Source organism: Mastigoproctus giganteus, chromosome 1, assembly GCF_048544385.1.
Source record: "Mastigoproctus giganteus isolate SK-2022 chromosome 1, ASM4854438v1, whole genome shotgun sequence".
Taxonomy (NCBI): Eukaryota; Metazoa; Arthropoda; class Arachnida; order Uropygi; family Thelyphonidae; genus Mastigoproctus; species Mastigoproctus giganteus.
In genome coordinates, this window is record NC_143575.1 from 276,446,004 (window position 1) to 276,458,566 (window position 12,563).

At 36.2% G+C, this 12,563-nt stretch overlaps 1 protein-coding gene across 1 annotated transcript in view; it reads left to right on the top strand.

Annotated features, from left to right (window-relative positions):
- Positions 1-12,563, top strand: part of LOC150092015 (G protein-coupled receptor 161B-like) — a 60,424-nt gene that overhangs the window by 24,337 nt on the left and 23,524 nt on the right. The window contains exons 2-3 of the mRNA XM_090371064.1: positions 845-1,027; positions 7,506-7,634. Of these exons, the coding sequence (XP_090227190.1) occupies positions 845-1,027; positions 7,506-7,634 (312 nt within the window). The remainder of the gene's footprint in view (positions 1-844; positions 1,028-7,505; positions 7,635-12,563) is intronic.

The following is a 12,563-nucleotide window of genomic DNA, read 5'->3' on the forward strand; positions in this document are numbered from 1 at the left end:
TAAGTGATTCATTATATGTGTTGTCTTTAGACCAATCTGTTTGAAACTGCCTTTAGATATGATGCCACATGTTTGTTTTCATTTAGTTAATAAACTTACAATAAGAACATATCCTGAAATGTAAATTTCATTTACAAATTTACATATGTAAATACATCTTTGAAAAATTTCTGCTTGAAATTTTTTTAATCATCTTTAGCTAAGAATAACTTAAATTCTAAGTTTGACCGATATTAGTTTTCATTTGCAACTAAATATATTACTAGTAGTAGCAGCAGCAAATGATGCAAGAAAGCTTATATAGCATCAGCCAAAAATACATTCACTCATACCTTCCAAGAATTTGTCTGGTAGAATTTGTCCTTGAACTTATTCAAATCATCCATTTCCACAACAACAGATGGAAGCCCGTTCCAACAATCAACCACTTGCTGGCTGAAGGCAAACTTCCACACACATCTGTCTTGCAACCATCTTGCCTAGTGCTGACACTGCTAAATAATTTCAACTCTTGCCATTAGTTGCAAGTGAAATTTATTTTATTGGTAAAACACTGATTTACAGTGCCCCTGATATTTTGTTAAAAGTTAGGAAATTAAATAAATCATAATTATAGAAATACTAAAGTTAATTATTTAACTTATTTATATATTAATTAATTATATATAATTTATAATTTTATTAATGTTATTTAAATTTGCCATGACCAGCTTTAAAGTTTTAAAATGCCTTGCAATAGTTTACCCAACCATGCTATTATAATTTCTTTTTCAAACAAGCACATTGTGAATTTTAATTTTTTGATGTTTATTGCATAATACATAGCAGTGTTATTTTATCTTAGGTTGGTGTTTAGCCTCAGTAGTTCAAACCTTGCTCAAGCATTGCTAGTATTACCATTTGCAGTTGTGTCGTCTTTTCAAGATGATTGGGTTTTTGGGATCTTCTGGTGCAATTTCACAGCCTTTGCAAACCTTGTCATTACCACTGCTAGTTTGTTAACACTGGCTGCCATTGCTATAGATAGGTATTGTTTTCTCATATTTAAATTTGTTTTGTATAATACTGTATCGTGAAACTCATGATGTTTAATGTAATTAATCAGATAAATTAATATAGGTTACATAAACTGTAGGTAATTGTGTGCATGATCAAAAAAAGAATCCTGCATGTAGTGTTGAACATCCTAGAAATTGAACTTTTTGAGTGTATATAAGACTATATAAAGATTTTTTCAAGAGGGGGAAGATCAAATAACTCTACCTGACAGTGATACTAATCAAGATCATGCAGTACAACACTTATGGTACTTTCTGCTCCCCTTTGTTTCTCTTTTGTGATGAGTGAAAAGTATTAGATAATTTAAAGTGCTATATCTGAGCCTGCTATAAGTCTTTAACAAAAATGTTCAGCTAAGGTAAAGAAAGCCTACACAAGAAGCATGCAAAAGTTCAATGAAATTTACTGGTTAAAGTACTTTGCCATAACGGCATTTGTATTGTTGCTTGCTCGGTAAATAGGCAAGGGTATTATCGGTCTGGAGTAGAAGTTGAATCCCACAGAAGCTTGAAACCCTCCTGGATGGTGGGGGGGGTTAACCTGACCTTTATTTTTTTCTTTAGAATCACTAATTGAATCACGAACAGAGTCATATTGGAAGTTCTGGCAAATTAAAAAATGTTCATAATGTAGTTTCACTGGTAAACTTTTTCAAAGTTTGCTGTACATCTCGTATGGGCTTCCTTTGCCTTTTTTTTTCTTAATAAACAATTTATCCACTAGTCCACCAGATTCTAAAGAAAAAAGGTCAGGTAACCCTCCACTTTGGGAAGGTTTCAATCTCCCATGGGATTCAATTTCTACTCCTGACCGATAACATCCACTGTATGTTTGCTGAGCGAGCAACAATACAAATGCCATTACTGCAAAGTACTTTTACCGGTAAATTTATTGAACTTTTGCGTGCTTCTTGTGTGGGCTTTCTTTACCTTCGCCAAATGTTCCTTCCAGGCTTTATTAAAAGCTTTTAAGTAGCTGCAATATAGTGTAAGACCTGATTCCCAAATTCTTCTGCAAGCATTGACATTTTTCCACTTCTCATCTTGCCTTGTCTAAAAACAAGTTTTCAGATGAACCAAGTCAATTGACTATGTTTAGTTCAGTTGGTCAATTGTTATTGCAACTATAGTTCATTCTTTATATATTCCAGAATTGTTATAGTACTGTGCCTTCCTGCTTGTTAACTGTAAAAAATTTTATTATGATCAGTGTAATATGAGTCAAAAATATGAATCATGTTCATTATAAGAAATAATACAATTTCTTATAGTTAACATGGTTCATATTTTTGTAATAATCATTACATTTATATTTATTTGTGTAAATTTGGAAATATAATAATAATATTCCACAATTTTTGTAACTGAAATTGTTTTACTTAGTGCACAGTTAAATCATCCTATATAATATCAATTAGCACCGTTTAAAAAAAAAAGTAAAAGTGGGCTCTAACATGGAGAATGGACTGTTCTGCACAACTGTTAGAGGTCCACAAGAACTGACAGCCAGATAGTAAAGCATGCAATGATCATACAGTAGAAATTGTAAGGCTGGGCTAACCAAACGGGTAGTAGTTAGTAATGGAGAACTTGATATATATAATCACATCTCCATGTGACCTTGAGTGGCAGAGCAGCCGACCAGGCTAGCCGGTTGGGTAAAGTGCCTACCTGGCAACTCAAAGGTCGCAGGTTCGAATCCCACCTCAGGCTTGGATTTTTTGAACTTTTGCGTGCTTCAAAAAGTACTGCAGAAACCTTGGGAGGTGCATTATGGCCACAGAAGCTGATGCGCCAAAAAAAAACTACCAACTACCAAACTACCAGTGAGAGAGCAGTAGTCAAGTACGTAACACTGGTATTCCTATATGTGGGCTACTGGCAAGATTTGTGGTGTGGATGATAGGCCACAAATAAATTATACCAGATTAAACCTCTAATCAAACTATGGGGTACAGTCTGCCCAGGAACTATAGAAAAGTTTATCTTGCCAAAATCTGCAAAGACAATAGTCATCTTTCACATTCCTTTTTGCTAAAGATTGATGACCCTTCTGCATGTAAGCACTGACAATTTTAAACATTAGGTACGTTTTTATTGAATGTCCAGATTTTGTAGCTGCTCATTATTTGCCTTTTAACAGCTGACTGAACCTTATGCATTTAATGAAATTTTGTCAGACAATATCACTTAAATTTTTTTCAAATGTATAGTGGATCTCACCATAAACCATATTAGTATATTGCCTCTTCTGTACATAATGTACTGTTTCATTATGTGTAGTTTTCAGATGAACCAAGTCAATTCAAGTATTTTTGACATTATTAGTGCATATAGGCCTAGGCCCTGGAGGCACGTATGGGACAAAGTTGTTAATATATACAGGGTGTCTCAAAAATATTGGTACAAATGTTTAGGGGAGGTAGGTAACATCTAAAGGAATGTGAATCACATAGGAACCCATAACTGGAAATGCCACGGGAAAGTAGTAACAGAGGCATAAGAAGCAGAAATGACACAAGACAGTAATTAGTGGCAAACATTTATTTGACATAATATTAACAATGGAGTAAGAGATGGATGCATTTCGTGATATTACAACAGATGCTCGAAGGTTCCACCACAAGACACGATGCGTGCATGACACTGACGCAGCATGGATTGGCAGACACGATCGAACGCACCTGGAGTTTCTTTGACAGTAGCAGAAGTCTCACCACAAGATCCATTTCTGTCTCCACAGGCAATTCACACACGATAGATTTGAGCGCCCCCCACAGAAAGAAATCAAGGCTCGATAAATCAGGTGAGCGTGGCGGCCAGGCAATGGGTCCACCTCGGCCAATCCATCGACGCCCAAAACGCCTGTTCAAATGGTCACGAACACACCTTCCATAATGGGCAGGTGCCCCGTCATGTTGAAACCAAATGATGCATCTCACATTTGCTTGAACATCGTCAAGTAACCCTGGTAGAACTTGTTCAAGAAAGATCCGATATTTAGCAGAGTTCATGTGGGATGGTAACAGGTATGGACTGACTAAGCAGTCACCGCCATACCTGCCACACATTTATTGCGAAGCAATGTTGTGCTGCATGGGGGTGCACACTGTGTGGGCCCTCTGCTAATCGATACACTAGGTGCATGTCTGCCAGCTCAGTTTGTATATCGATGCATGCTCTTCGTGCGGCAACTACTGCTTGAATGAGTAAACAGAAATTTTCCCTCTCGCGAACAGATGAACAGCGCTGTGTACTGACTTACGGTGACGTTTCCGGTTACGGGTTCCTATGCAATTCACATTCCTTTAGATGTTACCTACCTCCCCTAATGTTTGTACCGATATATATTTTTGAGACACCCTGTATATGTATGTACACTATCTGTGGAAATCAGGTAGCACAAAAGTTTACAAATCATAATCATTTTTGACATTATAATCCATTTGCCTCTCAGTAAGATTGTGGATTTGTCCTTTCACATATCTTTTCACTTTAGACTTAACTGCAAGTCAATTTTGCTGTTGCTTCTCTGCTATTTGCTATCTTCCAGATAACTTTCTTGGAAATGTATTCTCTTTTAAAAGTATATTAAAAATAATAATAATAATAAATAATTTTGGAGAGTCCCTTTTCCTGTGCAAAATCTACACTGCATTTTACTACTTTTTTTTCAAAAGGATAATTTGTCCTATTATCCATTGATAATTCAACGTATCCTTAATGCAAAGTCATTTTCCTCCCCTTTGAGATAAAATACCTTCAGCCTCATATTCAGGACCACTGTGTTGTAAACCTGATCCAAATTCATCCTGTGTGTCTAGAGGCAGGCTAAAGACTAAGTGAATTCATTTTAAATGTACTCTGGTTACTATATTTTGTATTAAGCATTTTGTTGATACCTGTATGTTGCTACTTCACTAGAACAAACTGTCCTGTAGCATTTTTAGTGTTTGCTTTGTCATCATTATGAATTGTATTTCTTGTTTTCTGTTTGAAGTCTGTCTTTGTCTCTGTTAGCCCTTGTTTCTGTGTTTATGGTTGTATCAGAGCTTACTTATTTAAAGGAAAAAAATGGAAACTGATACAAAACTGGTTTCTTTTTTTATTATAGTAATTGTAAATCCAGAAATTTGAAGTTTATTTTGTTTTCATTAGTATTTAATTTTTTTGTTTTTCTGTCTTTCTTGTGATTATTTGTCCTTAAGACCAGTGGTTTGGTTTACTGTACTTATTCTTCTCTTTGCTTACACACTTTTGGACTTAAGACAATACAGCCTTAGCTCCCAATGTATCATTAAAAATTGTCAGATCAAGCTTGCATAATAGGGCTGATGGAAACTTGGTGTCACCAAGAAATGAGTTGATGAGTTTTATTGCATATCATAGCAATGTTATGTTGTCCTTGTTAAGGGGAATATAACATTGCTATAACATGTACAGCTGATTTCAAGATAGACAGGAGAAGATGGGCTGGAGAAGGCTTGTTATTTATCAAAAGGAGCCAAGAGAAGAGAATTCCCACATGAGAAATTAACACTTGCTAGCATTGAGTGTGTGTTGTGAGGTAGTAGAAAGCAAAGGAAAAATGTGAATAAGAGTTTGCTACCAGATAATTGTTACGAGTATGATGAGATCCACTATGTGCAGGTGAGATTGGAGAGTAAGTATAAGTCTTTTGGGAGATTTTAAATCTTCCCTGTGCTGACCGGAGCAACTTGGCAGGAGACTCACCATGAGAAAATTTTTAAATAAACTAGGAGCTCTTGCTCCTAGTTTATTTATATAATTTAAACAAATACAAATTATAAATGGAAAGTATTCAGGGAGTAGAAGCTGCTAATCCTTTTATACCAACTGAGAGATACTATTGAAGGCTACTATCTAAATGGATGCCAGATGAATTGTTAAATCTAGTGGCAAAGAATAAAAATGCTTGGGATGATTATACATTATCAGGGGAACACAGAAGCCAACAATAAGTATGAACTAATCTGCAAGCAAGTTTACTTAGCATGGGTCAGATATATTAAATTACGAGAAGCTCTTGGCTAAGATTACAAAGAAAAGTAGATAAATTCTTCTCTTTCCTTGTATCATTCAGATAAGAATGAACCACACTGGTGAAGTGGACATGAATAGCATTAAGTGGCAAGAGATTATCAGGGGAACACAGAAGCCAACAATAAGTATGAACTAATCTGCAAGCAAGTTTACTTAGCATGGGTCAGATATATTAAATTACGAGAAGCTCTTGGCTAAGATTACAAAGAAAAGTAGATAAATTCTTCTCTTTCCTTGTATCATTCAGATAAGAATGAACCACACTGGTGAAGTGGACATGAATAGCATTAAGTGGCAAGAGATGGTGATTATTAATGGGCATTGCTTTTCATGGACTGATAATGTCAATGAAAAGGACATTAGTCCTATTTACCATTTTCAATTTTAATTAACAATACTGGTGAAGGCAATATAAAGTTTGTCTAAATTTGCTAATGACACAAAGGTGAGTTGGGTAGTTAGTAACAATATTTGTGGTAGCTCCAACAAGAGATGGATAAATTTGGCAGATGCAAAAGCGGCAATTAAGGTTTAACACAAGTGAAAGGTGCTGTGTATGATAATCCTAGAATAACATACTAGTTGGGCGATACCACATTCCAGGTAGTAGAGAAAGAAAAATACCTAGGGATAATTATAAACGAAAAAGAAATTCAAAGTACAGCATCCACTGGAAAAAGCATGTGTTCTGTTTTATGGGATTGGGGGGGGGGGAATGATCCTGAACAGAGTACAGAATCAATTCAACTTGTTGTGGAGACATTGGACAAGCTGAAGACATTTCAAGAGTGGGATCAGAGAAGAAAGGAAAATTTCTCTTTCAGCATGGCAGTACCAGACCTCATACACACCCAGCCTTACATCATCAGGCTTTTATTTGTTCTACTTATGAAGGATGGCCTTTGTGGGAACACTTTACCAATGACAGTGCTGTCATTTCAGCTGTGAAGAAATAGCTCTTGGGGGCTTACAGCAACTTTTATGAGAAAGAGGAGCAGGTTCAGCACAAAGAAAATGTATACAAAGTGGTGGCAAATATGTAGAAAATTATATGTACACTTCAATTCCCTATAGTTTAAACTGGCACTTATCTTCTAAAATAACCATGTGAGGCCAAAGAAACATACTACAATGATAATAGGCAGCCAGACAAGGCACTCGCTGTTAAGTGAACCTTATTCTGCGGTGCAATACAAATGTAAATCTTACAACTTATGTTTTACTTGATATTTTATTTGCATGACATTAATTATTTATTAAATCCACTTGAATGAAATTAAAAGCTATTTTGAGAAAAGTAAGTAGCCTGTTATGTTTTTTGTTATCTAAAATTAATAAAAGTAAATTATTTTTGCATATTCCTTTGTTTACTTCTTTGAATAGGTATTATGCTATTGTGAAGCCAATGGTTTATTCATTAATATTCACAAACGCAAAATCAGTTGCAGTACTTCTTTGGATTTGGTCACTAGCTTTTCTCTGTAGTGGGCCTCCTTTATTTGGGTGGTCAAGGTAAAATTATTTTTGTTGTTTTTGTGTGTGTGTATGTGTAAAAATTGTAAAATGTAACAAAATTACAATAAATGAAATATGAAGAAAATAAAAATAGTATAGCAAACATCAGTGGCAGCATTAATGCATATTCCATCAGAACATTGTATAAAATAAACTAATATAAGACATATGCCAGTAGAGCGAAAAAAATAAACTATAATAATGAACGAAACGGAAAAAATGGGAGGAGGGAGTAAGAAAAGGGTATTGTAGAAAGAACACTCCTAATATAATTTAGAAAAGCCTGGATATAGCAAATACCCAAAGATAAATTTAGAAAAAGCCAATTAAAATTTAACAGTATCCCCTTGCTGGCACCAGGTCCAAATTGTGTGCAATGTGGCCTAAGTAGCCCTTGTGCCAGAAAACACCACCACCACCACCACCACAACAACAACCAAATTATGCAAAATATCACAAAAGATGGAGAAGCAAACTAGTAAAACACTGGACCAAAAGAAATAAAATTAAAATAAAACAGACTGACCATTGTGCCCCAACTTGACAGAGGGACCACAAGGCCAATAATAGTTAGGGAATCACTGCATTTTGAACGTTAGACAAATCCACGCAAAGGCTAAATGATTCCAAGATCGAACCATGAATGCAATGGATCTGAATAATGGGGGTCCTTATGCAATGGAAAAATAACAAGACAAAGCCAAGCACTCGCATGACAACACCATACCACTGACAAAATGACTGTAGAACCAAAATATATAGGAAAAGATCGGGCTATAGAGGGCAGTACAAGTGCAGCGTTAGCATATTGTCTCAATACTACTGTGTAAAATAAATTTAACAAAATTATAATAAAAGAAATATGAAGAAAATAAAAATGGCATTAGCAGAGGCATATAATGCAAGAAAGCAAGCTAATATAGCATCAGCCAAAAAAAAAAAAAAACCTTCCCATTTCACCCATCCATTCAATCCAAATGTCTATCTCTGCTTTGAATTTATTTGTGATTTGCCTGCTTTGTGATTTGATAATTCACCTGATAATTTCTATGTATCCCATGCATTTTTCTTCTGTCACAAGTCTCTTAGTTCATCTGATATCCATTTAGGCCTAAACCTTGAACGATATTTCTTAGTTGGTTTGTCTTGGCGCATAATAGCCATTGTTGCTATTGCACCAGAAAAATCTTATATCAAACCAAACCAATCTTAGTTAGTATGAAAAGCCTAGTAGCTTCCAAAATTAATTCTTTAAATGCTTCCCATTTAGAATTTGCTGTTGGTAACATCGTCAGTTGGCCCCACTGTATAGAATTTAAAAACTCTCAGACCACTGTAGCCACCTTTACGAAAGCAAAAACCCTTCCCTTTACCACTTATAGTAGTTAAATCTTTGAGTAATTCCCACATCAGCACACTGTGATCACTGTCACCTAATGGTTCCATTATCTGCAGATTCTTAATGCATGAAGAATTACTACTGATAATCAGATCAAGAGTATACTCTCTGAATGCCTCTCAAACATGCTGCTGTAGAAAACAATCGTCCAATAAATCCACAAAAGCCTTGCTAGTGTGCAAGTGACCAATCCACAAGTTCCAGTCAGTATCTGGGAAGTTAAAATCCTCCATTATAAGCCATTCTGGTTTACTTGTCCTACTCTATTTCTTTGTACAGTTATTCAAATTTACATTACCCATCAGAGTCATTAGGCCTATAACACATTCCTACACTTAATTTTGCTTTCCCAGTGCTTATGTCACACCAGACTGACTCACCATTGCACTGTCCACCCATGTCAACTGAATGCACTTCCTTAAATTTTGTTTCTTAATTAACAGCATAACCCCTCGTCCCTTCCTTTCTGTACACATTGTACTCCCCCAAATTCCAATTCTGCATTCCTTATCTGTGTGACATGTCTCTGATATCCCAAGGCGCCTCCGTAGCCAGGTGGGCAGGAGCAGCAGTGCGTAGAACACGCTTGTTGATTAGACCGGGGTTCAAGCCCGTGACCACCAAATACGGAGGATGCGGAAAGGTCAGGGAATGACCACCGCATATCCCGGAGCAATATGGCCTTAGTTGTTAATGCTCTTAAAAACCAAATAACAAACAAACATCTGATATCCCAAAAATATCTGCCTTTTATGTTTTGACCAGCACCTCAAATTCATCAAATTTATTTACTAAACTCCTAGCATTGATGTACACACAAATATACTTGCACCTGTACAGATTCCCATCAGTTCCCGGAATCCCCAGCACTTAGTTTTCCAGGCTCTTGCTCATTCCAGTAGAAGCAGTGCAAGAATTGCTTTCACCTCTGCCCATCAGCTACTGTTAAACTATTAGTCCGTGTATACCCCCCCCAAGCTAGCAGTTTTCCAGCCCACCTAACACTGCCTCATTAGCATAAGCTAATATTCTTGCACCCTTTCTATGTAAGTGTATCCTATTCCTGTAGAAGCAATCTGTTCTGTTAACAAGCACAGACCATGGTGAAAAAAATTCTACCTCATGCACCTTGCACAATATCTCCAGGCCTGAATTGGTTGAGAAGGCTCTCATCATATACTTCTTCCTATTGTGTCTGGGCCGAATTGCAGACACTTTCAAATTCAACCCTAACTCGCGGCTTTTTTCAGTATTGACCTGTACTTGTTAAGTAACTCTGCCATTCTCCTGCTCTTAATGTCTTTGTGCCAATGTGTACAACAATATCACCTTTTGTACCCTTAAAAGATATCTGTTCTACAACATCATCAACTGGTGCTATTCCACCTATCCTGTATGTACAATATATTCCCCTTTTCCCTGACAACTAGTTCCTGTGGGACCAGCACATTCTGCCTTGTGAATTGCTTCCATGTTGCCTGATGTTCAATTTCAAGCTCTGGTGTTGATGTGTGCAGCTGAGCTTGATGGGACCCCCAATTTAAATTCTTCAAGGACATCTATCATGTTCTTCAGGCTCTCATAAAGGCTAATAGCACTGAGTTGGTGCCTAACTTCCTCACACTCCTTACATCAAGCACACACAAAGACATGCCTCTTGGCAATATCCTGTCCCGTTCCTGATAGCTTCACAAACAAGCAGTACATTTCAAAAGGCTGTGATTCAGAGGACAACCCCCCCCCCCCCCCAAGCTACAACACTCCCTATCTTGAGCATTTTGCTTAATATAAATAGTAAGCAATAAAAAAATAATAAATATGAATATATAGCAATAATAAATAAAAATAGTATAGCAAACATCTGTGGCAGCATTAATGTATATTCCACAGAATGTTGCATAAAATAAAATAAACATATAAAAGATATGCCAGTAGCATGGCAAACCAGTAGGGCGAAAAAATAAACTATAACAATAAAACGAAACTAAAGAGGGTGGGGGGAAGTAATCTATAAAAGGGTATTATAGAAAGAATGCTCCTAATATAATTTAGAACAGCCTAAATATAGGAAATAACCAAATATACATTTAGAAATAAAAGCAATTAATTAAAATTTAACAGTGCCCCCCCCCCCCCCCCCTGCTGGCAGCAGATCTGAATTATATGATATTTCACATAATTGGACTGACACTAGACCAAAAGAAATAAAATACTGTTCATTATTCCCTATTTCAACAGATGACCACAAGGCCAATAATAGTCAGGGAATCACTGCATTTGTCATTGTTTGCTGTGTGTGTGTGTGTGTGGGATAACTTTAATATCATTTTTATATCTACCTATTAAAAAGAATATGTGGAACGGAGCTCTTTTTGGGACAGATAAGTGGCCATTTTTATTAGTTAATTTTTTTGTTGTATTTTTGGTGTACTTGTTACTTGGGGTTATATGGTAAAATTGGTTAATTTGCTTGGTTTTAGAAATTGCTTTGAAAATGAGTATATAATCTGCCACTTCTGTACTGTATCGATATAACAACATAGCTGCCATTGTTATAGTATCAATTATACTGTTGTTATTTTGTAGTTGTCTTCTGTATAATTCCATGAATACATAGTTATATTAAAAGTCCAAGTATTTATTAGGTCCAAAAACTATAAATAATGTAATGATGTTATATACAACTAAAATAGCATAGTTTTGTGTTGTTTTAAATTAAATTTATAGTTAAATCATGCCTCAGACTAGAACAACACTGGTTCTCTTTTTAAAAAATTTACTTTTAGCAGGCATTGTACTGTCAGAATGCTTTTCTGTATGTTTGTTGCAAAGTGCAAAGAACACCTTGCCTACCTTCAGTATTGCACAGTTACATGAAACTCACTCTGCTTCTAATTCACAGGCCTGTAAGATCTATACAGATGGTTCAAAAACTGAGACCCAACTAGGTTCTTCAGCAATCTTCCTGTCATTCACAACTTCTGTCTCATTACCTGTAGAATGCAGTACCTTCACTGCTGAGCTTTATGCTCTAAAGTTGGCTCTGGACCACATTACTGAACTTCTAATTACACCTGCCTTAATATACACTGACTTGCTCAGTGCTGTCTCTGCCATAAGTGATAATACCAACTCCTCTGTAATAAAACAAATTCATTCTAAATTACTTGCTTGTAATGAGTCAAACCAAACTGTGACATTCTGCTGGATTCCAGGACATTGTGGGGTAGCAGAAAATGAAAGAGCTTTTGCAGACTTTTCAAACTCCATATACCGATTATAAACATTATGCGTAAAGCATGTTACAATAGCTGGCCACTAATCTGGAGAGGTTATCCAGGAAACAAACTTTACAAAATAAAACCAGAACCAAAGCTGTGGCTCTCCAGCTTCCAGGAATGCAGACGAGAAGAAACAATTTTAGGCAGGCTGAGGATTAGGCATACTCTCCTCACTCACCTGTATCTATTAACTAATGACAGCGCTCCCCAATGTACATGTCAAGTACAACTGACCATTCACCATTT